Consider the following 23,807-nt stretch of genomic DNA (forward strand, 5'->3'; position numbering starts at 1 on the left):
TCAAACGCAAATCAGCGTTATGCGACTCTGGTACCCCGGATTTTGGATCGCTGGTTGGCGCTGGTCGAATGGATTGATTGTTTGCCCGGCGCTCAAAATCCAGCTGGGCGCTTGGATCATTCTGCTGCTCGTGGCATCGTGAGAGTCCGCCAACCGCCAATTGAATCGAGACGAGGTTTGCCCCGATTACTTTCGCCACCCAACATTCCAAATGACATGGGCAATGTCACGGGCGGTGTTGACGGTGTCAATGACCCGGCCAAAGATGCCCTCCCCAGATGACGTCTCGGCCTCGTCGCAGGGCATGAACATGCCCGATGGAGTTCGACGCATGCCGGCTGGCTCATCGAGGAGACTGTTGGAAGATGTTGATCTCTTCAGGCCACCGGCACCAGTGTCTGACGGTGGAGAAAGCCAACCGGGGCTCTGGATAGTTGCATCTAGATCTTCTTCGTCTTCATCAAAGAAGAATGCGGCATTCGTCTTGGAAGGACGCAGGGTTTCCTGTGAAGACGAGGGGGACAGCAGAGGGCTGCGGGCGCCGGTGCTGTGCTTCATAGCCGAGTCCTGAGAATCCGGACTGTCCTCTTGGTACTTGAGGGTTGTAGATGGAAGCATGGCAATGATCTTGCCTTCGGCGAAAGCAGCCTTCTTCTGGGCCCGCTGCTTTGCCAATGGGCGTCGTTTTGATCTAACCCGCTTCATCATGACGCCGTCATCAGAGTCGCTCTCGTCGCCATACATGTCCATGTCCATGTCAACATCGTCGTCGTCATCGCCTTTGACGTCGACGGCAATGCACTGCTCTACCTGCTCGTTAAAGTGAATGTGCTTGCGCTCGGTGCAAGGCGATGTAACGCTTGATGATTCTGTAGATGTACCCCAGGCGGTGCTGTTTTCGTGGCTCATCCTCCTGGAGGAAAATGAAAGCGAGACATAGTCTGTGTTTGCCCGCCCTAAGCCGGGACGCATTGCACTTTTCCGATACTCCTGGGCGTGAACGGCTGCAGCAGCTTGTTTGAGAAGCGAGGAAGTCGACAGCGACCTCTGGAGCAGGATTTCCGACATGCTCCTCTTCTTGAGGATGGTCTTCTTGTTTAAATTGACAAGAGAACTTGATTTTGATAATGACACACTGGAGGGTCCTGTCTTGTTAGCAGACACATTGCGCTTTCCAGATTGGAGAGGGCCGTAGAGCCAAGTGACGTCGTAATCTTTTAGCCTATATATGGAATATTAGCACCCATTTTCTGTTGTAGCAATGTAATTAGTTCCATGAGACATACCAGTTGAGTGTCTCCGGGGAGATGGTTTTTAGGTTGTTCTTGGCCTTCATCCAGGTTCTCCAGGACGCATTCTCCAGTCTAGCACTGTTGGGGAACTCTCCTCTTTTGGATATTATGTACCTCCACGAGGACCAGATGTCTTCTTCTCTCCACTCGTGGGAGAGGTAGTCAACCTGCCGAGACGGTTTGCTCGCAATAGCCGTGTCGTCCTCGGCATGGTCACTGAGTTCGGGGCTGTCGGGCCGTGATGTGCTGACGGAGCTGTCATGCTCGGCAGGCGAGACAGTGTAAGAGTCACCGGTGCGAGGGCTCGGCGGTGGCTCTAGATTGTCATCTGGTTGAATCTGCGGGGGCATATACAGCTTGTCGGCTGTAAAAGGCGGCAGACCAAAGTGATCCTCGGGAGAGTCTATGGCCAAGTCTTCATAGTCGGAGGCGACGGAGAGGTTGCTGGATGGGGTGGAAGTGTAGGAGACGTCTGCCGATTCGATGTGGGCAGTTCGAGGAGACGAAGGCGCCGACGAGTGGTCAGAGTCGGAAAAAGACTTGTTGGGAGGATGTGCGTAGGGATTCGACAGGTCGGCCATGTGGTGATATGACAATGAACCGCCAAGGTTGGACTGGGAGTGTGAGCGCCGCATCGGAGCGGATGAAAAGTAGCTGTCTTCGCTGGAAAGGACGGCTGCCATGCTGGATTATGAGATAACGAAAACGGTGTGCGTGCGCGGCTGGGCAGCACTAGAGCTCTCCCTTTATGATTCAGAAGACCATGAGAAGCACGAGTGCTTCAGCATCCACCGAGGGCTGTTTGTTGAGTGACGGGAGTCGAATGGTGTAAGTGTGGGCGAATAAGAGGGCGAGGTTGATGCCGTCAGCGCTGCAGGTTCGGTCGGTAGCGGGAGCCGATTTTCAGGTCACCTGCGCACCCACACAAAACACGCAAAACAGTCTAGAATAGCCCGGCTCGGTTCTGTTCCTGGCCAAGCACAAAGAGGAAACGGGCCACCAGCAGCGGCAAAAAATGCAATGGGGATGCAATTGAAAAGAGGAAGAATGGCTAGAAGGCGAGAAGACGACGAGATTAAGGGAAAACCCAAGTTCCAAAGGCAGTGCCGGCAAATTATTCGACCAGGTGACTGATGACAGGAGATGCCGAACGGCTGTGGATTCCGGCGCAGCGTTCTGGAGCTGTTGAAATTGGAGGCGACTAAAGAGTCTGGGGTGGAGCGAGGGTAGCAGCCGCAGTGGTGAAACGAGAGTCGGCTCAAGAGGACGGGCAGGGACAGAGCGGGAAGAAGGAAAACGAGAATGAAAAGGGAAGAGATGGAGATGGAGATGGAGAAAGAGAAGACGGAGTCAGCGAGGGAAAGCAAAGTGAGAGCAAGAGTCAACAAGTCCGGGACTAGCAACTAGCACAATTGGGGGGGAAACACGCAGTGCAAAGTGCAAAGAACAACAGACACTGAACAGAAAGCGGATCGCAGCTGGGGAGCCGGAGGCGTAATAAGTGAAGTGGTTTGGATGGCAAAGGCATGGAGGGAAACGGAGGCCCGGCCGGATGGTGCTGGTGCTGTTGCTAGCATTAGTGCAGTGGACTTGAATGAGAACCTGGAAGCCTGCAGCGCAGCGCTGGGAGGGTCGCTAACTGGTCTCCTGCAGTGGAAGAGCCGGAGCCAGACAAGAACCAGACCAGCAGGGTTCTCAGTTGTCCCAGGCCCAGGTACCTGTACCGGTGCACGCACAGTTATCAACCCCGGTCTCATGCGGTTTTGACTTCCTGCTCCTCTGCCATCCGGATGCACCACCAGTCATATTTTTTTTGCTCTCGCGTTTTGCCTCTGTGCGGATTCGCCGCTGCAACGGGTGGAGCGCGAGTACAGGTACTTGGACGGCACTGTGCCTGTCCAGTCCAGACCAAGACCAGTGCTAGTTTCTCAAGTTTCTGTTCACGGAATCCGGATGGCTGTTGCGCGGGCCACTAGCACCAAGTTCCAGAAGGGCAGCCTCCACACCCAAGCCACAAAGACGCCATACCAGAAGTTTAGCATCCTCGTAGCCTCAGGTTTCAGAGGGCCAACGGGAGAGGGGAAGCGCCTTGGTGGGGGTGCTGGCAACAAGTACAGATACGGCGCCCTGGGCGGGTTGAGGTATGCGGCCCCAGGTACTGTGGTGACGGAGGATACCTTAGGCGAGAGGGATTCGTCAGGGCTCGGGGCTCTGACGACAAGAAACAGACAAGCGAAGAAAGCATGCAAAGGCACATAATCATGCCAGCCAAGGTATGGGTGTTGGACTAGCTGACCCTGGTAGTGGTAGATGTTGCCTATTCAAGGCTACTGCTGCTGCTACTGCTGGTGCTGCTGCTACGAGAATCAAAGTGTGTTGTGTGTGTGAGTGTGTGAGTGTGTGTCTGTACGGTACGGTACGGTACGGTACACGACGGGCTTGAGCGTAGCAAGCTTGAATCTAGTCAATTGATATGGATGGACTGCGGTGCTAAAAAGTAGAGGGAGGGAAACTAATCAACCCATCCTTGGGCCCATCCATGCGTGCATCGGCATGTTGTATCGATTAGACCCAGCCCAACCTCAGCGGCACTGCTGGAGGGTGTACCTGCTCGCAACGCGACTGGACGCTGGCTAGACATGTACCTGCGAGTCGTGCTTGGTCCGGTGCAGCAACCAATCTCGCGGCTCAGTCCTCGATAGACCCGGTCCTCACTTAATATAGAAGCATCCAAAGTACCTAGTGTAGTGTACCGACTTGGACTCTCTCGTCTGGATGCATGCGCGGGATGGATATTGAAACCCGAGTGCCATATGACCTGCTCCTTTATTGCGGCTGCAGTATTATACAGCACAGCACATACGAGCGAAGCTGCAAACCTCGTCACAGCCCCGTCACCAGGAAACCAGAACATCACCCGAGCAGACTGTCGCCATGGCCATGTCACCTCACCTCACCTCACTGCGGGCACTCAAATGCCGTCTGGCCGGTGTATCAAGCAATGGCATCTGGAGGCGTTTCCTGTTCCAGAAATTGGCAAGGCACAGTGTAACCTGCATGGGTTGCACACGCAGGCATGCAATTGCTTCATGCCCGTGCCGATGAGGTGCGAGTACGACTGGAAGCCACCGGTCGATGCAACCAGACTTACATTGGCCGGCCACCTTGGTTGGCACAGACGAAGCCGGCGGCTGTTTTCTCATGTCTCGTCCGGACTTGGATCTGTCTAATAGATTGGCTATACTCAGGTGGAACATTTGTTTCGTTCACATTCAAACCCACGCGTTTGATATGGACGAGTCCTTGATTATCATAGCCCTTGATAACCATCCATATAAGCGCTCAGAAAGGCATGAGCATCGACTCGTACTGCTGCTACTACTGCTAGTGCACTGCTACTGCTCGGTGGAGTATCGCACAAGGGCTGTTGACTCGAGCACGCCGAGCCGTCTCTAGCAGGTACATGTACCGACTTGCATGCAAGCAGCTTCGGCTCGCTCCCTGCGAGTGCGATTGGCGATCTGCATCGTTTCACCGCTGGAACAGACTGTACGTGTACAAGCACGCCTCCCTGCCTACGAGCTAGGATGAAGTAAAGGCATTAAATGACAAGAGATAGAGAGAGAACGCGCGACAAGACAAAAATCACAAGAATGCAGGCACGAAATTTGACCGAAATCTCCAAGGTCAAACTTCCCGCTTAGGGCCCGGTACCTCGGTCAGGGCGCCCTAAAATCTAAGCTCAACTCATTTAAACAAATTTTGCGGTACCATGTTCAAGGTCAGGTTTTTCGCTGCCCTTTGGTGCTTGCCCAGGAATGGAGTCAGCTGCTCGCCACGGCCCTTGTCCTTTTCGCCCTGCTCCAAGTGAAAAGCTGCAGAAGAACCATGGCTACCTGGCACGTACGAATACAGGTACCTATAGTAGTAGCACCAACGTACCAGTAAGCCCTTGCGAGTGCCACAGATGTCGCAGATAAGAAGGCAGCGGCTAGCAGAGCCAAGTGGCTGATTGTACTCGTGACAAGCATGGCACGCAAGATGACGGCACTGAGCAAAGTCACTGTCTCAAGACAATTCAGAGTACACCGCCAGATGAAAGCAAGACACAAAGCTCAAATCTGAATACACAGACGCCAGGTCGGTCCGGTAAGCATTGGTTGGATCGGAATTGCTCTCTGAACCGGTCTGAGGGGGAAGCCGGTCGATTGATTGCCTGCCACATGGCGTTGACGAGGATGAACATTGGAACCGAGCGGAGGCTGTCAGCGCTGATCAAAGAGTCGAGGCCTAGCCTTGGCAGTGTGGTTTTTCTTCTCGAGTTAATGTTCTCTTTTTGAGGATCTAGCCTCTGACCTTTGCGGCGGCGGCCTGGGGGTCATCCGGAGGTGGGACTGGGGCGGGAGAAGAGAAGAAAAATTCTATCCATATCCCTGCTCTCCTCCGTCTGTATGTAGCCAAAGCTTGGGATAGGACGGACGACGGAACGGGGCCGTGTGGCTACGGGCAACTATTGCCTAGACTTGTTCAAAGGTAGGGTTCAGCCTTGGACAGAGAAATTAGACGATGCTTGGATTCAAATTCAATCCAAGCTGCCCCTGTTTCCGCACGGAGCAAAAAAGTACTCGTACAGAGTACTGGTACGTGGTCAACATGCCATCTCCATATATCTTACTCGCCCATTGGGCTCCAAGGGAGGAGATACGAGCCTCTGCTTTGCATGACAAGGGAGTGGAAATTTTTTCTCTTTTTTTTTCTTCATGCTCTCGCTAGATCTGACTACTTTTGCCCCTGGTCATCCTGATGAGCGAGGGGCCCCCCAATTACAGCGGGCCGGACCTGAAAATAACTAAGAATGGAAAGCCATGGTTGGCTGGTTGGCTGAGTGTTGGACCTGAGTAGCAATTTGCCATCCAGCCGGCGGTGGCGGCTGGCTTTTGGTAACTGGCCGAGGTTCTTTATGATCGCCGTGGATCGATGGATTCGCCGTAGCCGAACATTCTTCCTCCGGCCCTCTAGAACAGCTGGGCTTCGAAAAAGGAGATTCGGGGAAAAGGCTGGCCATGGCGCTCAACCACCAAGATATCGAGCATTCACATACCCACAATGGGCACCGCCGTTGACGACTGCGGGTACGGAGTACGATACTAGCATCGCTGCTTGGCCGCAAAGTATCCCACGCTTATGCGGACAATGGCGAGGAAGCTCCGTATTTTTGCGCTCCATCCCCGAGCTCCATTCTCAGTGCTAACCTCCAGGTTTCCTAGCATCCAGTCCAAATCTCCAGATTGATTGGAAAAAGCTGGAGCACGCTAAGCTGGTAGGGCCCTTAGGAAGGGAAACAAGAATCAATATTCCCCGGCCTCGACTGAACCTGAGACCTACTTGTAGACGAGCCTTATGCAGGAGAGCAACTGGCGCAAAGTTTGTCGAAGCCTGTCCGTGCTGCGGCAACGCTGGCGGGCCGGCCTTTTGACGCTGTCTGCGAAGGGCCAACGAAGCACGTTTGTTTCCTGATTGGATCACAACGTAAACGGACATTTCATGAATTGTCCACGCAATCAAGGAATTACCGTCTTCTTTGGCAGAAGTTCCTTTCTTGCTTCTGCAAATCGAGAGATTTAGGCTTCAGCCACCGTTTGCCACCCCTCAGGGCCGTTTATAGCCTCCGACTTCTCCCGCTTGCGTCCAGAACACGGAGAGAGCGCCACAAGAACTTGTGGCTCTATCATAGTTTTGCTTCTTGTGAGAATGACAGCTATCAAACGAAAGAGGCTCGTTAACTTGGCAGAAAGCAGGCGGAGAAGCATAAAGGTAAAAAGAATATCCGAACATTCTCAACGCCGCATGATTTGTCTTATGATGCCGCATTTGAAGAGACTGATATCGGCCGATTGGTAGCTCTCAGTCGATGATCCGATCATAAAGATCTGCGAGGGGCAGTGCGGATTGAATGTAATGTACCGTAACATGGGCAGATTCGTATCTATCTTGGCTCACCTCTCTGGACCCATTGGCTACCCTTTTCGAGGACACTAGTTGCACCTATTGTATCTCAAATGATCGACGTCGTGTGGAGGATCTTCGTACTCTGTGGCTGATGAACCTCAATTTCTGGGGGGAGTCAGACCCCTGTCCTGAAAGACCCATCCGCATGGAGCTATCTGAATACTAGCAGATATTCGTTGATCATTGATATATTCCGCAACGTGTTTGAGCTGCATGTCTCGGATACCAAACGAACGACGACGTATGATAGAGTTTGTCTAATTCTGACATTTTTGTAATGCAAATGTTCCATGTCGGTATATGCATTTGGTAATATGAACTGTATAAGCTTGCGATGTGGTTGGGCATGAGCGATATCGATAACCAAGGTTCGCCTGCTCGTTGAGGAAAGAGCGTCATGGCTGCTCCCAAAACACACCATTTGCCTAAATATCCAGGCGGCCGCTTGGATCTGAACAACATGGTCGCTTCTACACCACAGCCTCTTCTCGTAACATGACCCATTCGACGCAGTTGATGAGGATTTCGAAACGTAATACTACGACTTGGGTACCGCTTCATACTAATATTATGCTTTGCAGGGGCGGGGACCTTAACCTTCAATATGCACTTGTACCTGAAATGACACGACACCCATGACATTGACAAAGTTTTGCTCCGTCAACAGCTTGGACAGGACAAGCTCTGAAAAGCTTCTGCTCCCTTGTCGACCGTTAATCCTCTCAGGTGTTAGCCCGGAGATGCTTTGTCTGCCTCGAGTCTGCTCTGACACAGAGTTTCCCCTCTCCCGCGAGAGACACCTAATGGTGATGCAAGCGATATGTAGCTACCAGGAAGCTACTGGCATCCGGATATCTCCTCCCATCTGATTGGCACTCCAGGGCTCTGCTACGAACTTTGACTAGCCAATCATGTCCCGCCCGCCTTCGAGACGGGATCGTACTGTACTCGTACGGTCAGACCAAGCTACTCAGAGCTTCCCTGCTTGGGACAAACCTTTGGACGGCCAAGTCACCATCGCAGTCCTCAATGGCCTATCAAGCTGCATCGTGGTGGGATAGCTAGCGCACAGCCCCTGTTAATGCGGCACCCAAGCCTGCTTCCCCCACAATTCACGACGCCCCCGGCTGCTCCCCAGTGCAGCTCCCGGAAACGACGATTGCAAGACTGTCTGCAGCCAAGCAGCATGCATCAATGTTGGCTGCTGCGTCCTTTTTTAATATAGATTCATTTTCTCTGCGGCCGAGATGGATGCCGGATCACGGAGCTGCAGGCATAGCGCGGTGGCAAGGACGAAGCGGTGCAGAATCCAATCATTGCAAGAAGAATTGAACGTCAGCAAGTCAGCAGCAGTCAGGATAGCCGCTGTGCCCAAGGAGACCCCGCCCGGCGAGGCACTTGATGCTTCGATACAACTCTGCACCTCACTGGGAAAAGTTCCGAGGGCTGAATTTGTCTCGCCCTCTGGCTCGGTATTCAAGCTATTACTGCATTCATGACTTCCGGTCTTGCCGATATCCAATTGCTACTGACAGTCAGACCTCAATCCCTGGAAGACAATCCACAAGCTTCAATGTTGCCCTCCACTCGGGATTATCACCAATACCACTACTACCAATACGTGCTACCTTCGGAATATAGGAATCGATAACCGCCAGATATTGGAAAGAAATGGCAATTGGATAATAAGCGATCCCATCCAAGCCCCGCCGGATGGCACTCTTCCGCGGTACGGAGTCCGTGGAAGGGGGGGCGTATGAGTGCCCGAGATGCAAGAAAGAATGTACCACGCCCTCTACCGGAACATTAAACGGACGAAACGTTGGAACTCCGTGCAGCTACGAGGCCGACACCCTCCCCGCACAGCTGGATGCTTGCTGCCTCACGACAGGGCCACGGTCTGGTTGCTTGCCCCACTGCCAGCACCTATGAAGCTCGTCGAGCTAGAGGGGCATGCATAAGAAGAACTTGAAAGCTTCGCCTGCAAAGCAAAGTTTGCTGACACAATTGGGTATAGCACAAGCCAGTACGAGGCATCACGGCTCCCTCAACACCATCTCCTCAAAATGGCTCGCACACTTCCAAGGTACAGCCATCTGTCATGCAAAGCTAATCTGAGCCTGGATATCCGCTCGGTCGCCTCATTCAAGAGAGACGCGGATATACGGAACACTGCCAGCTGTAATGCATACCCGCTCGTATATCGCACATCCCTGACTCATTCTCTTCCTCTCCCTCCGTCTCTTTCTCGTTCTCTCCCTCTCGCCCTTTATCTTCAAGGGTGATTAGTCTATTTTTACATTCGCTCAGTCATAATGTTGACCGAGTACAGAGCATTTACTAGTACCAGGTTCGTCTGCATCACTTTTCAATCTCGGTTCTGTGTCTCCGGACCCCTGTTGTACAGGGACGGAGATGGACTGGCTTGAAAAGTGATATCAGCTGCATTAGACCCAATAGCACCATTTGAACATGTCACTCTGGATTTACCTTTTCTCATCTCACACTGCAGCGACGCTGGAGCGGGTGCCGCCCGGCTTGGCCACATGCCCGTTCCGTACGAGGAAAGGAAAGCTTGTCAACAAAGGGCGGCGTGATGCTCTTCTCATGGCTGACTCGGCGAATAGAGTTTGTCCATCCCCTTGGGCCTGCGCTGGTCCCGTCGATAACAGGTGAAGCTCTGGCATACTGTCACCTACCTAAATGTGATACTCTTATTGCACCGCCATGCGTTGCATCTACCCACGAGACAGCGGCTGCAGAGGAAATGCCACTTGAAGATATGCTACACAAGACACATTAGCCCTTGCATTGTGCAGCCGGTCAGCGAGAAGATAAATTAATCACGGTACTTGTACTATTTGCAAATCCGGGGTGTTTGTTCCCTATCTCGCTCTTGTTGCGAGCTAGGCACGGCACCTTATCTCGCACCCTGCCCGCTGCATGCTATGTTGTGCAGAAGGACATTTGCTCCGTAGATAACCGCCATCGGAGGAGAAAAGATTACTGCAAAAGAATTACTGTTCACCTGGGGTACCTTTGTTATCTCTTGCGGCGTGCTCCGTGCCCCTCGCTTTTGCGGTTTACAAGGGGAAAGGCAGCAAAACCTGCTTCGTTACAACCAAGCTCCTCAAGAAGCTCTTATCTAAGACTGCATGCGTCTTGTCTTCTCCCTGGCACCTTTTACGGTAGCAGTCCAATATGCAGCTGTATGTACATGTACGAGCCGGGGAGCCTCCGGGGTGTCAAGCACCAATCCTGATTGAGAGGGCCGGAGCCAAACTTTTTCGACGCCTTGGCTTCATGGTCAAGAGACCTGCGCTCCTTTTTCTCTGGTGGCCAAGGCTCGATATATGCACCTCTTGCATGTGTTCACATAGGAGAGCAGAAAGATATAACAAATCAGGAACCTTGTAAGCGAGTTATGTTTGAGAAAAAGGAGGAACACTCTCGGGGAATTTTACGAATAATGGCAACTTAGTATGCCATCCCCGGTTTTTTATATCATAAACTCCAGTCAAATGCAAATAACCCACGAATCGATTCCATGTGGCGTCGTGCCTGGAAAAGCCAAGACCGGCGCCCCTTTGAACGACGCAAAAAGGCAGTGGCTTTTTCTTTTTCTACCAATTGAACCCTTTTTCTTTTCTGGCTTTTCTTGCGAGTGGTGGTGACTCCCGGATGAACGTGGTCCCCTGGGGCTTTGCTGGTTGCAGAAGCTAAACAGCGGTGGCGAAAAATGACGGACCTGGCGCTTTTTGATGGAGGGGTGTCGAGCTATCTATCGGCGGCCGTAATTCTTCTGCCTGCTGCTACTGTATGATGGCTAGATGGCTAGGTCATGTTGGAAGGGCTTGGGATGTTTAGCAGCAATCGCTATCTAGGTATCTGGAGAAAACATGAAAATCTACTACTGCTAGAGGAAGCTGGAATAAAACCCCAGGCTCAAAAGCTGGCGTTTCCGTTTCCATGCTTTCAACTTAGCCCCGGCTGTCGGAGCTAGGTTTCTGGGGGGGACCCGGCTTGGGCTTGCGGGCAAGAGATAACTGTGCGGGTGAGTGGCTTGCAGAAAAAGAGAAGGGCTGGCCAATTTTGTGGTGGCTTTGATACGAAAATAAAGAAGGAGGGCCTTACGTGATTGAAAATTTAGATATCTGGACGTTACATAGCTAGGTAGCTTAGCTGGGGGATATCCGTGATCCGCGGGTGATGTCGTGAGCTTAAGTGAGGGGAGAGCCAAGATGACGAAAGGTGACAGCTCCTTTGGGGCTGGGGTAAGCTTTTTCAATTGTGAAAATATGCATGAGTTTTTTCGGGATATCCAGGTTTTGGTTTTTGGCGTTTTGTGGGATTTGACATTTATTTTATTTTATTGAATTTTATTTTCATTTTTGTTTTCTATTTTTATCTTTCTTTTTGGGCTGGATGTGGAAAGACTCTTGCTTGTTATGTGAGCTCCCTCCTTGTAGTGCTGAGAATATTGACACCTTTGCCTTCATCGGAACAGCTACACGTTCTCCTGCAATAGCTGACAAAAAAGCCCTCTAAAAAGCAATTAACAGGGCACCATGCATAGCCCTGATAAGTGGGATACCTAAAAGAGGGCCATTGAAAAACTGCTGGCAAGCAAAAAGTGCTGGCTACAAAGCAACTTGTCGGTGTAAGGTAGACAGACCAAAGCTGGGAAGCGCCGCCAAATCTGTCTTGTTGTCATCCCTCATCACGCCCCTAGCGTGGACTCAAAAAAACAAAACCAAAAAAGAGCTCATATGAAAATAAATCAATAGAGAGGGATTTTCATATGCTATGAGCGAGATTTATGCTTTCCGCTTGATCCATTATCCATGACAGCTGAGAAACGTGCTTGAGCTAGCTTCTGGTACGGTGCTTCGTCAACCAACCTTTTGATCGGGTTGGACATGCAGGCAGGGTGAACAAAAAAGCAGGAAATTTTGCGTTATCAATTTGATTCGAGGGGGGATATGATAATTTTTTTTGGGAACCGCCCGCTTATCTTTCTTTGGATAAAAAAGCAAAAGGCACTGATGCAAGCGAAAAGGAGATGGCGTTTGGGAGTAGGCTTAGAACGGCACGCCGGCTTCATGCTTTTTGTCGTCATGGCTGGCCGCCCGCAAGCCTGGGCTTTTGGAAAGATAAGGTTCATATCCGCACCCAATTGTTTTCTTGAACATCTTCCGCTGCCGATCAGTACTACTCCGTGTGGGTATTGACAAGAGCATTGTAGCGAGTACGTTTTCTTTTACCTAAGGGCAAAAAGCGAAAATGAGGCGCCGCGCCCTCCCGTACTGTAGGGCTGGTTTACGTTCCAAGTAGCAAAGAAGGAAGAAAAAAGGCCGGACGGACGAATTGGATCGGCCATAGGGGGGGATCTCGATCGGTGCGGCCTAGGATCGCGGAGCAAAGGCGACTGAGGGCGGCAGACGGAAACTTGCACAAAACATTCGCTTCGCAGGGGCCACATCCCTGACCTCATGGATCAAGACCTGGCCGTCCTTCTCCGCATCGCCTGGCGTGAGGAGCACTCCAATCTCCTTGTCGATGCGCTGGCAGATGTCGTCCAGCGGGGTTGCGTCGTCCGCCTTGACGGCGAAGCAGTGGACGTGAACCATGGGAAGCTTCGTCTCGGTGTGAGGGGCGAAGAGCTCTTCGTGGCCCTCGTACAGGCCGCGGAAGTTGTGAAGAAACTCTATGGCAGAGGCAGGAAGGTTCATGACAAAGTGTGATACCGTGGGCGGCACGGGGATCCGGATGGGTTCCGGCCGCGGGCCTGGAGCGCTTCGCGATACTTTTTGAGGGACAAGGGCGCAGTCTCCTCGCCGGGATGCTTCCAGGACCAGGTCGGTTCCTTGCTTGATGAAGTCGTGTCCGTCTTCATTGAAAGGTTTGACGAATTCCGAGACCTGCCCTTTGCGCGTCAGTTCCTGTAAAAACGTCAGAGTGATGATGGAGGAAGAACGCTGCCCACCTTGTTCCTCTTGATAATCTCGGTAAGATACTTGTAGCTCTCGGGATTCTTGTCATTCGCCCAGACGAATACCCCCTTTTTGCCAGCAGGTGCAGCAAAAGGTCCAATTCCTGCCATTAGATCAATAACGACCTCTCCCGGCTTGAACAGGCTGACGAGACGCTGGTGTTCAGTGCCAAGCTTCGTGTTCCAGTAGACTTTGGAGTAATCGAATTTGAAAACGCAGCCAGCTTCGCTGACTTCGACGAGCATATCGTCAGGTCCAGCCAAGACCTCGTAGCTAAAAGTTCGGAATTCGCTCTCTGTGCCGACGTTGTCCACTTTGTTGATGACAGTACGGATTGTGGGATTCTTATCCATGATAACTTGAGCAATGATGTTCTTGTAGGGAAGGTATTGCCCCCGAATGTTGAGGTGAGCTTTTTGTAGTTGTAAGCTTTTATTTCATCCTTTTTGAGGATCTCTCGTGGTAAGATGAAGGGATTTGACTCACCGACATGCCCTGCCGTGTTGAAACCAACGGGAATTTCGCCGTGTAAGTCCTCCGGAAGGATAGATCTCATGACATCAACTGTTTTATGAGTCAGATATGCCATTCATTTCAATGCTATATTGAAGGTTCAAGTGTCTCGTACGATAACTCCAAAGATCATATCCAACATGTATTTCATAAGGGACAATCTTCAACTCTCCCAGTTTCGAAGCTTCCTGCAACACCGGGCTCCATGTTTCGGGTACTTATATATCAGTTAGCAATCAATCCCTCAGTCTCATCACACTCATAAACGGCAAATTCCATTTCACTTTAGCTCATAAACATACCATCTGGCTTGATGTGCGGCTTCAACACAAGACACTTCTTTCCTTGTGCTGCGAGAGTGGCATCTGGATCCGCCGCACAAACATCGAATCTGTCCAACGAAAAGATCTCCCTTGTCTTTTCAAGCTGCTTGCGGTACTTTGAGATGAGCCTGTTATCCCTTATTGAAGCCGCAGCTGTCGGAAGCGTGTTTGAGAAAAGAGATCTATCCAGTGCTTTGGCCGCTCTGGCAGCAGCAGGGGCTCGGAAGAGATTCAGCATAATCTGCTTATCTGAATCCTTTATTTTCACATAAATCTCATGGTTAGAGGCCTGTTTATTTAATACTTGGAGACAAAATTAACTCATAACTCACATCCATGTCGAATATCTGGTCCGCAAGATCAGCGTCGTTTCTTGCAGTATTACTCACTCTACCAGGGTTGCAAGGCTGAGATGTTGAAATTTTGCGTGCGGAGTACATCTTCGCGGTACCTGCACCGCCACACAACACAAGATCGGACAGTGAAGTGGGTCGAGAGTCGTGGCGCGAGCTCAGGATAGCAAGGCTGAAGCTGTGATGTCACGACTCTTGAAACAAGTGAACGCGCTTTGATCTTTCACAACGATTTGAACATTTTGTTTGGAATATTTTTCATACATGTTTTTTATGATAGCCACGCGACATTTGGCCTTGAAAAGAATGTCACAGAAGCGGACAATTGACGCATTCTTTGCACCTGCTGCAAAGCGACCCCGTAACAACATCGCCGGGGAAGAAAACAGTGTAGCAAATCAAGATGAGATTGTGCGTCTGAGCTTGTCCTTATATGATGACACATTCAATTACTTACAATTGTGTAGACTCTCAAGTCACAACATCCAAAATACCCATTTCCCATTACTGAATTGCCCACGTCAATAAGCAAAGAGCTCTCATCTCTGCCGGCTCGCCCTGCCCGTGTCATCAACAACGAGCCAGACCTGGACCTCTTGTATTTCGAGCCTTACATCCCAGATTACCTTGCTCGTCAGCTGTTTCAACATTTAAGAGCAGAATTGCCGTTTTACAGAGTAGAGTACCAAATCAAACGAGGAGGCATTGAGTCTCAGGTACGCACGCCAAGGTAAGCCTACGATCCAACAGCCCAGGTACTTATACATGAGTAAAGTCACAAACTGATTCATGGTGTGGAAGATGGACAACAGTATTTGGTCTTGATGAAACATCCAAATTTGACGACAACGGCACCGTGATAGATGCAAATACGGGAATGAAGGTACCGCCCGATAGACGCTATGACAAATGTCCTCCTCGACCACTTCCCAAATTTCTCGATGAGCTGCGCCAATCTACTGAGGCGGCAACGGACTGCAAGTTCAATTTCTGCCTAGTCAACTATTATGCCTCTGGTGCGGATAGTATTTCATTCCATAGCGATGACGAAAGATTTCTTGGTCACGATCCCGCTATTGCCTCCTTTTCGTTGGGCGCTCGACGGGATTTTCTGATGAAACACAAACCAGCACCTCCAAATCAGGGAGAGAGTTCAGCTATCAAAACAGGAGTGATAAAATTTCCACTGAATAGCGGTGATATGATCTTGATGAGAGGGAAAACGCAATCCAACTGGCTCCATTCTATACCGAAACGCACAGGAAAGAACCAAGACGATGGGGGAAGGATCAATATAACTTTCAGAAGGGCCATGATCAAAGGGGGAACAGAAAACTATTACAACTATAACGTCGGAAGTGGTCCCGTTTATCGATGGGATAAGACGAGTGGTACCATGATGCTAGCATGAAAAAAAATATGGGGAGAATATACATCTATCTATAAGGAAATGGATATCTGCAGCGCTTTCTATGCCGATTTATTTGCCGCGTCGCATCTGAGCAGAGGCAAAGTTCCTCAGGGCTCTTAGGAACACCTGGTAACCAAACGTCTCATTGTCTTGCAGGCAGAAAATCTCAGTTAGGCGGATTTGCCACGGAGGATAGCCCGACAGCTCGACATAGGGAGTGAAAAGAATCAACAAGTCCGGTTCCGGGAAGATACCCTCTGACAGCTCGGCATCGACGAGCTCCTGAGAAATGTCCCGTGGGGAAATCTTACCCCGTTGCGACATATCAGCAAGGGTTCTGGTGAGGTCAACGATGGACTCCCTTCCATCTTGGTAAGAGATCAAATGAAGCTGTAAATGGCCGTGCCTGCTCTCTTCAAGCATTCGCGTAGGGAAATCCTCCTTGTGGGGGGAAGTCACAGACAGCGTCGGGTGTTCAGTGCCAAAGTAAAAGGTGAACTTTTGTATGACGGCTTCGTAAACCCGAGGCATGTGTTTCTTCAAGACCCCTGTTTGGTTGTGTCAGTCTTTGGTGCCTATAAGGGACGTGGAAGTTTGAGAGAGGAGCTCACCTGATTTCTCGTATATCGATAACATGGGAATCTCCGCACAAGCACACCACGTCGCAAGCTCGGCGGTTTCCTCAATCAGCCGATCAATATCATTCTTTGCCCTGTGGTGGTTCACCTCAGTCTTCAAGATTGCGCTGAGATGGTTTGGCTTCTTGGTCAACCCCGCGATATCCCGTCGGATGTACTGTGGCGTAGCGTGGTGGTAGTAGAGGATGGACGAGATCTGGTAGGCCACTCCGTGCCATGTCTGCCGTGACTTGATATATAGGGAAAAGATGCCATGCATCACGGCGAAGACGAAGACGAAGAGTTGGTTTTTTAGGAAGCGTCTAACTCCGAGCCGGGATCTGCGCTGTGCCTGCGAGGCCCTACTGTTCACGGCGGCAGGTCCATCGTTCGGGGAGGGAAGCGAAGCCTGTCTGCTGTTAGAAATGCTGTCGCGTAATCTCGAGTCGCAAACTGCTCATACCTTGAAGATGGCCTGTCGCTGAGCCTCGGTCAGAAGATGGTGATCGTGCTGTTCGTCGGCCCTATATGCCTTTGTATCTCTAACAGACATAGGCATGCTAAATATTTGCAGTCTCGAAAGACTGTCTCACTGTAGCGAGGCGACGAGGAGAAAGCAGTCGAAATTAAGGGAGCCGAAAAGCTGTCCAAGGCGTATTATATGGTTTGCGGTTGGTGTTGTAGGTAAAGTTTTCGATCCGATGGAAATCAAGACCAGCTGCACGCCCTTGGGTTGTGGCAGCTGCCCTTATGGCGAATCAAGACGCAAGCTTGACGTGTCCATGCAGCAATGGAAATGCTGGGAAGGAAGAGTTGGGGGAGGCGATGCAAATGAGCTGCTTTGTCTCGTTCAGCAGAAAAAGGTACCTGTCGCCGGTACCCGATTTGATGGGATTTGCATGTGTCCTCTCTCCTGAGTGGTCCGACGAGCCACGAGGAGCCACGACGGCCTGTGGCGCAGCCAGAAGGTCGCTGAAGGTGTGGCGTGGCGGGGCCCAGCAGGCATGATACCTGCTAAACAGCTTCAAGTGGTCACGTAAGGTGCTGGACTGCCATTCTAGGGGAGGCATCGAACAGCGGCTTTTGCGACGACGCAACACGGCGAATCTAGTCTCGGGCGACCGTCGAGCACCGCATCACATGAGCGAACGGGGCAGATGTACTTCAATTGCATCATAACATAACACACGACACACGACATACATGTAGCCCGCTGAGCTTCGCCCTGCCGCTTGCCAACCATGGACCGGTCCAGCGGGCCCAAGAGCATCTTCCCAAAGGGGCCCAACTTCACTCTCGATGATTTTTCCAACAAGGACTTCATAGTCAGAGACTTTGTTGATAGTCTTGCCGAGAGTGCTATGCCCTCTGGCCGTCGCTCGGGGCCGTCTCAATCCACCACTTTTGACCCAAAGCCGCTAATCAGAAGCTTTGAGAGTATGGGATCCGATTCTGGGAGACGAGAAAGGGGGCGCTCACGCTGACTGATGCCTCTCCAGATGCCTTATCTCAGCTTGCCGTCCTTGGAGATGAGCTCCAGGAAAAGGAATCCGAGCTCCTGTCACAAGTGCGCCGGGCCGAAATCCAACACGACCAGACACTCGATACCCTCGGCCGCAAGCTCGACGAAACCATGGAGTCGTTTGAGGCCCTCGACATTTCATTAAATCCTAATAGCACAAACGGCAACGACGCGAACGGAAAGCCCGATACTGGCGGAAACATTGCCGTACAGATTGGAGAGAAGTTGGACGACTTGGACAAGAAGAGGAGAAGAGCACAGGACACCATCTTTTTAATTAGTTGCTGGACAGAACTCAGCGAAACTGGACTACTGTCGTCCCTCGAAGATATCCGGCGGCAAGGAGGCGCAGAGAACAAGGTGCGATGTGCCGTCATTGCTCGTCAATTGATGAGAATCAGCCAGCAGCTTGACCCGCTGGCATGGGCAACACGAAATGGCAACAGGGCCAGCATTGCCAGTTTTGCCACGTTGACAATTAGAGCGCGCAATACCCGAGAAATCCTGGAGAAATTCTGCGAGACGCTAGAGCAAGATCTATTGCAGCAGTTCAACAATAGCTACAGGCGGCAGAACTTCAACGACATGATGGAATGCGCAAAGGTGCTGTACGATTTCAACGGAGGCGCCAGTGTCATTGCGGTTTTTGTAAACCAGCATCAGTTCTTCATTGACAGAGACCAATTAATGAGCGACGAAATGGCAGCGGATGGTGAAATGTGGGAGGCTTTGGCCGATCCGGACGTGGAGCCGCCGGGCATCGAACCGAGTTTGCAATCCCTCATTGACGAAGTCAAGATTGTCATGCAAGAGGAATCCTTTATTATCAAGCGGGCGTTCCCCTACTACGAAACGGTGCTCATCAAGTTCATTCAGCGCGTCTTCCAGCAGTCCATACAGCAGCGGCTCGAAAAGGTCCTCGACAAAGCCGAATCAGTCTCCACCCTGGCGTTCCTCAGATCCCTCCACTCGTCGAGGAGTTATATCGGCTCCTTGGTAGAAGACTTGAAGATGCACGGCCTGACAGAACACCCAGAGCCTTGCTCAGCGCAGATTGCACAGGCTTTGGATCAACAGCTAGACGAGCTCTTCGTCCCCTTCCTTGTGGGGAGTGTCTATATCGAGCGGGAGAAGAAGAGCTTGGAAGAATTATACGGCTCTTTACTCTTCAAATTTAGTATATTCCACTCAAGGCGAAAGAAGGCGCCATCTTCTGGGTTCATGGCCTCTTTAGCCCAGCAAGGCAACCAGATGATTCAGTCTGCCAAGGACGCCTATCTGGAGCGTCTCGAGTCGTCAGAGCTATCGGCCACGCAAAAGGCCATGATGCTGCGAGTTGCCGGCCTGTCAGACAAGAGCGATAATAAAAATGAGATTGAGGTAGCGGATGAAGATGGAATATTAGGAGTGGCCAACGCAAAGAGGATGCTAAAATGGTTGGCAGAGAGTGTCCAGAGAGTGCTCGAGCTTGGGTCTCAGATCGATACACCGAAAGACGTCAACATATTGCTCAACCTGCTGCTCACACACATGGGTCAGGTTTATATCGAGACTGCCCTCGAGGCAGCACATTCTCAGGCGACCATTCTGGAGAACACGAAGATTGAGCCAGACATGTCGTATCTACCGCCTATCCGACCGGGCGTAACGATATCGGGCCTCATGGAACGATTCATCAGCACAGTCCTCATTCGACTTGCCGAGTCGAACACGACTGTGCGCAAGAGCATGGAGGCACAGAAGAAGATGGCTATTGATACCATTGAAAAGAAGACAAACGCCGTGATAAAAATATCAATCGACGTTGTTGTGAATTGGGTCATCAAGTCGTTGGGCACACAAAAGAAGCAGGACTTTAGGCCCAAGGACGGCGAACTGGAGTCTCTCCAAACAGCTACATGCCTGCACATCTGCCAGTTCCTCGCGCGGGCGAGCCAACTCGCCAGCCAGGCCATCGACGGGCACAACGCCGAAAAGTTCTTTAGCGAGCTGGGCCTCGTGCTTCACTCACACCTGTTTGACCACTTCAAGCGGTTCCAGGTCAACGCCACGGGCGGCCTGATGGTGACGCAGGACATTGCAAAGTACGTGGCGACGCTGCGGGCGTGGCCGCTGGCCAAGGATGTGGAGACGGCGATTGAGATGCTTACGGAGATTGGGTCGCTCTTCATTGTCGGCCCGGAGGCGCTGAGGGAGAAGGTGAGGACGCTGGCGCCCGGGTCGAGCTCGGTCAGGGGGAAGCTGTCAAAGGCGGATTTCAAGGCGTTTGTGGAGAAGCGAGACGATTCGGGGTCTGTGGGCATACGGGGTATTTTGAGCGGTTTATAATTTATAGGAGTATATATATGTCGTAACCCAGGTGAATGGTCTTTATGTTTCTTTTTCAAATTCTATTTTATACTGGTCTCATGCCGTGTCCGTAAATCAAGCTTCGATGAGTACTCAAAAGCAACGCCTGAACCAGCTATATATAATCATATCCAGTGAACCAGACAGGACCCCCAACCCCTGGCTTTAGGGACCCATTTCCCTATCTTTTGCAATGGTTTTTCTTTCAAAGTTCTTTTGTTTTGCTCTAGTTGTTTCACAAGTCTCGCCTCATTCCCTTCTGCCCAGTATGCTCCTCAATCTTTTCATCCAAAAAGTCAATCAAATCCGCCATGTTCGTGAAATCCACCAACTTCGCTCTCTCCTTCTTATTTAACAGCGAGGATTTGTCGTTGCCCATCCCTGGTGCACACATCTCCTGCACGTGATGCACAACCAACTTCAACGGCAGCGGACACCTTGCCACATTACACATGAACGTCTCAAGCGTCTCCCACGGACACGCCGAGTAGCCTGCAAAAAGGGCCGGGTTGGCGAGGAGGCCGCGGGCGGACATGAAGCCTGAGAGGTTCGTGTTGCTGGGCTTCGGCTGTTGCTGTTGCTGTTGCTGTGTGGAGATGTTGTTGTTTCTGCTGGGGGGGTCTTCTTTGATGGTTAGAGTTGCTAGGTCGGGAGGGGAGGTTGATCTGATGGGGAGGGCTGCGAGATCAAAGACATCGCCGGAGAGCAGGATGGGGAGCGTGCGCGAGTACTTTTCGGTGAGAATTTCGAGGGCTTCGGTGAAGATGGGGGTTGTTGAGGGGGTGTGGCGAGTTCGAGGGTGGATGGTGACCCAGTCGACGAGGCGGTTTTGGGGATGTCCTATGACTGTGTCGAGATAGTCCATTGTTCTCCTGAGTTTGAGTGAGTGTGAGTGCTTCACTTATAGTAACAACATATCGGCCCCCTTACCTTAAATCATCGTGAACCCGTATCTTGACGCTCACACTACGGCCCTTGGGGCTGTCTATGTCCTCCTCCATCCCCACGGCCCATCCGTCTCTGGCCAGATGCTGTCTCGTCTCAATTACCATGTCACGCACCAGCTCTCTCTTGTTCATCAACGCGGCTCCGAGCGTTTCCGCGCAAGCCCATGACTGAGGACATCCGCAGTTGAGGTCTACGCCCTGTGCAAAAGGCGCGACGAGGGTTGAGGCGCGGGCGAGTTCTAGGGGCACGTTTGCGCCGAACTGGACTATTGTGGGAGGCTGGACGCCTGAGGTTGATACTGTGAAGTCTGGTTTTTTGTTGGCCTTGATTCTCTTACATCTCACTTTGTCTGGTGTGGTTTTGTGGTTAAGAAGGCATACCGCTGTCTCTGGCAAACTGATTCCTGTTGAACTCCTTGGCCAGAATCATGGGCGTCCAGCATAGGTCAACGCCATATTTGTGAACTGTCTGGCGAAAGGCAAGCTGCGCCGATGATGCCTGTCAGCTCGAACTCTTCAAGAATCCTCACAACTGTTCAATGCACGCTTCATCTGCTAGTACTTGCCTTACTGTAGCGCACCATGGGCGCACAGGCATACAGAAACCGATCTTGCCTCCTCGCAGCATCAAAGATCTTGAGCGGACTAAATATCACAGTGAGTTAGTCATGATGAAACCAAGTCTTACCCTGCACCGCTGAAAATTCGATACCGGATTCAATCACATGAGCGTTGGTTGAATTGAGTAGACTCACTGTGAGGAGGCTGAGGGTGTATCTTCATCCCTGGTGATGGAACCCATGCTGGGCAGCTTGAGGATCGTTTTGTGTGTTTTTGATATGAGCCTGTGTAAGTTTTCATTGGAAGATGATGACAAGACTTTGGTTAGTGTCAGTGTGAATAAGCCATTTTCGCCTGGATTACTGCATCTGAGACTAGACAGCCCCACTGCACATCACTGGAACTAAGATTTGGGCCTAAAAGTCTTGGCTGCTTAGCTGAGTCGAAACATTTCAACGACCTCTTATTGCTCTTATTATAAGGGCTGATGCCTGGATAATTGTTTCATCAAGGCAATCGTGTTTTATGCTTTGCTAGTTCTCATGAAAATTCATTCAATTAACTGTGAAGGAATCGGATTGTTTCATGCCATGTCACCAGTTTGTATTACGAAAAGCACAGAAGTTGAGATAGTAAATCACTGTGTGTATTGACTGATTTTCCCCATTCACTTGCCTAAATGGCGTCTATGTAAATATGTTGCTTGACCCAAACGGTATAAGAAAACCTGAAGATAAAAGAGGCCAGCCTCGCAGCAGGGGATTATGAAATTATTGTTTTGCTTTTCCGCACGCTGCCTCTCATAAAAGAAAAACCCCTTGACTCATTGTACATGCCGACGTATATTCACAATTTGCCCATTAATCCGTTCCATTGTTCCCAGTTCGTTCAGCACTTAGATGGCGAAAGCAACGGCAGCGCCAACGACGGCCATGGCCATGCCGCTGACAGAGCCAAGAGCAGCAGCGGCGTTGGTGGTGCTGGCCGAAGCAGGCGCACCGCTGGTGGCGCTGCTGCCGCCGCCGGACGTGGTCGAAGAGGGGGCAGCGAGGATCTTGCCGCCAAAGGAGTTGCCGGTGCTGGGAGACTCGTTGGTGGTGACCTTCTTGGCAGCAGCCTGGAACGTCTCGAATGTCTTGGTGGAGGAGGTGTTGGCGTTGACGACACCAACCATGCCGGCACCGCAGTGGTTCATGACGGTCTGGGAGCAGTAGAACCAGATGGGAGTGGTGTTGTTGACTTCGACCTGGAAGACGTTCTCCTGGATATAGCTGTTAGTACACATGCGGTAGTATAACGCTTGTATATAAATTTCCTGCCACTTACGTTCTCGCCAGACGCGGTAGGGAAGAAGCCAGAGTAGAAACCACCCTCAGCCTTGGGCTTGCAAGGAGTAGCAAAGTCGGCAGCAACAACACTGTGGTTCTTGGGGTGGTAGTGGAACTCCAAAATGTCGCCGACGCTGGCCTTGATGTCGTTAGGGGTGAAGGCGAGACCGCTCTGGCCGACGTCGATGCGGATGGTCTTTGCGCTGGCAACAGCGGAGAGGGTGGCAACGGCAAGAGATGTGAAAAGCATTTTGGCGGTTGTTTGTTTTGTTGTGTGGGTGTTTTGGTATTAGAAAGAGAATGAAGAAGAAAGAACTGTTGAATCGCTGGCAATTGGGGTATCACTTGAGTAGGATTGTTTTGTTTGGTCTGAGGAAAATATCAAGAAAGAAACAGTCAGGAACCTGAGGGTGTGCTGGCCTTATATGCATCCTTCCTTCCATTGTCGTCAGCGTCTGGCCACGGGATGCCTCATTCCAAGATGGGACTGAGAAGCACGGCATGGCGCTCAACGAAACAAGTTCGCGCCTCGCTGTCCAGGTCCGAAACACATGCCGGGAAATAAACCAAGCCAGAGCTCCTGCCACTA

General features: G+C 51.3%; 7 protein-coding genes across 7 annotated transcripts; 2 read left to right on the forward strand and 5 right to left on the reverse strand.

The window, feature by feature from the left end:
- Window positions 1-186: 186 nt before the first annotated feature.
- On the reverse strand, window positions 187-1,975 carry T069G_00704 (uncharacterized protein; the record flags this gene model as incomplete). Its single annotated transcript, XM_056167914.1, has 2 exons — window positions 187-1,222; window positions 1,287-1,975. The coding sequence occupies 2 exons, from the start codon at window positions 1,973-1,975 to the stop codon at window positions 187-189; spliced, it is 1,725 nt and encodes a 574-aa protein (XP_056033230.1).
- Window positions 1,976-12,706: 10,731 nt separating this feature from the next.
- On the reverse strand, window positions 12,707-14,570 carry T069G_00705 (met-10+ like-protein domain-containing protein; the record flags this gene model as incomplete). The annotated part of the gene is made up of 6 exons (XM_056167915.1): window positions 12,707-13,222; window positions 13,288-13,706; window positions 13,781-13,858; window positions 13,923-14,024; window positions 14,110-14,386; window positions 14,463-14,570. 6 exons carry the CDS (start codon window positions 14,568-14,570, stop codon window positions 12,707-12,709), a joined length of 1,500 nt encoding a protein of 499 aa, XP_056033231.1.
- Window positions 14,571-14,789: 219 nt separating this feature from the next.
- Window positions 14,790-15,894, forward strand: T069G_00706 (2OG-Fe(II) oxygenase superfamily domain-containing protein; the record flags this gene model as incomplete). The annotated part of the gene is made up of 3 exons (XM_056167916.1): window positions 14,790-14,894; window positions 14,951-15,213; window positions 15,285-15,894. 3 exons carry the CDS (start codon window positions 14,790-14,792, stop codon window positions 15,892-15,894), a joined length of 978 nt encoding a protein of 325 aa, XP_056033232.1.
- A 69-nt stretch (window positions 15,895-15,963) lies between these two features.
- T069G_00707 (putative undecaprenyl diphosphate synthase domain-containing protein) lies at window positions 15,964-17,070 on the reverse strand (the record flags this gene model as incomplete). Its single annotated transcript, XM_056167917.1, has 3 exons — window positions 15,964-16,442; window positions 16,506-16,920; window positions 16,975-17,070. The coding sequence occupies 3 exons, from the start codon at window positions 17,068-17,070 to the stop codon at window positions 15,964-15,966; spliced, it is 990 nt and encodes a 329-aa protein (XP_056033233.1).
- A 682-nt stretch (window positions 17,071-17,752) lies between these two features.
- On the forward strand, window positions 17,753-20,361 carry T069G_00708 (exocyst complex component sec10 domain-containing protein; the record flags this gene model as incomplete). Its single annotated transcript, XM_056167918.1, has 2 exons — window positions 17,753-17,948; window positions 18,011-20,361. The coding sequence occupies 2 exons, from the start codon at window positions 17,753-17,755 to the stop codon at window positions 20,359-20,361; spliced, it is 2,547 nt and encodes an 848-aa protein (XP_056033234.1).
- A 256-nt stretch (window positions 20,362-20,617) lies between these two features.
- T069G_00709 (dihydrouridine synthase (Dus) domain-containing protein) lies at window positions 20,618-22,131 on the reverse strand (the record flags this gene model as incomplete). The annotated part of the gene is made up of 5 exons (XM_056167919.1): window positions 20,618-21,254; window positions 21,313-21,637; window positions 21,711-21,813; window positions 21,896-21,974; window positions 22,085-22,131. The coding sequence occupies 5 exons, from the start codon at window positions 22,129-22,131 to the stop codon at window positions 20,618-20,620; spliced, it is 1,191 nt and encodes a 396-aa protein (XP_056033235.1).
- A 654-nt stretch (window positions 22,132-22,785) lies between these two features.
- On the reverse strand, window positions 22,786-23,468 carry T069G_00710 (uncharacterized protein; the record flags this gene model as incomplete). Its single annotated transcript, XM_056167920.1, has 2 exons — window positions 22,786-23,151; window positions 23,217-23,468. 2 exons carry the CDS (start codon window positions 23,466-23,468, stop codon window positions 22,786-22,788), a joined length of 618 nt encoding a protein of 205 aa, XP_056033236.1.
- Between the last annotated feature and the right edge of the window lie 339 nt (window positions 23,469-23,807).

The sequence above is a fragment of the Trichoderma breve genome, chromosome 1, assembly GCF_028502605.1.
Source record: "Trichoderma breve strain T069 chromosome 1, whole genome shotgun sequence".
Lineage (NCBI taxonomy): Eukaryota > Fungi > Ascomycota > Sordariomycetes > Hypocreales > Hypocreaceae > Trichoderma > Trichoderma breve.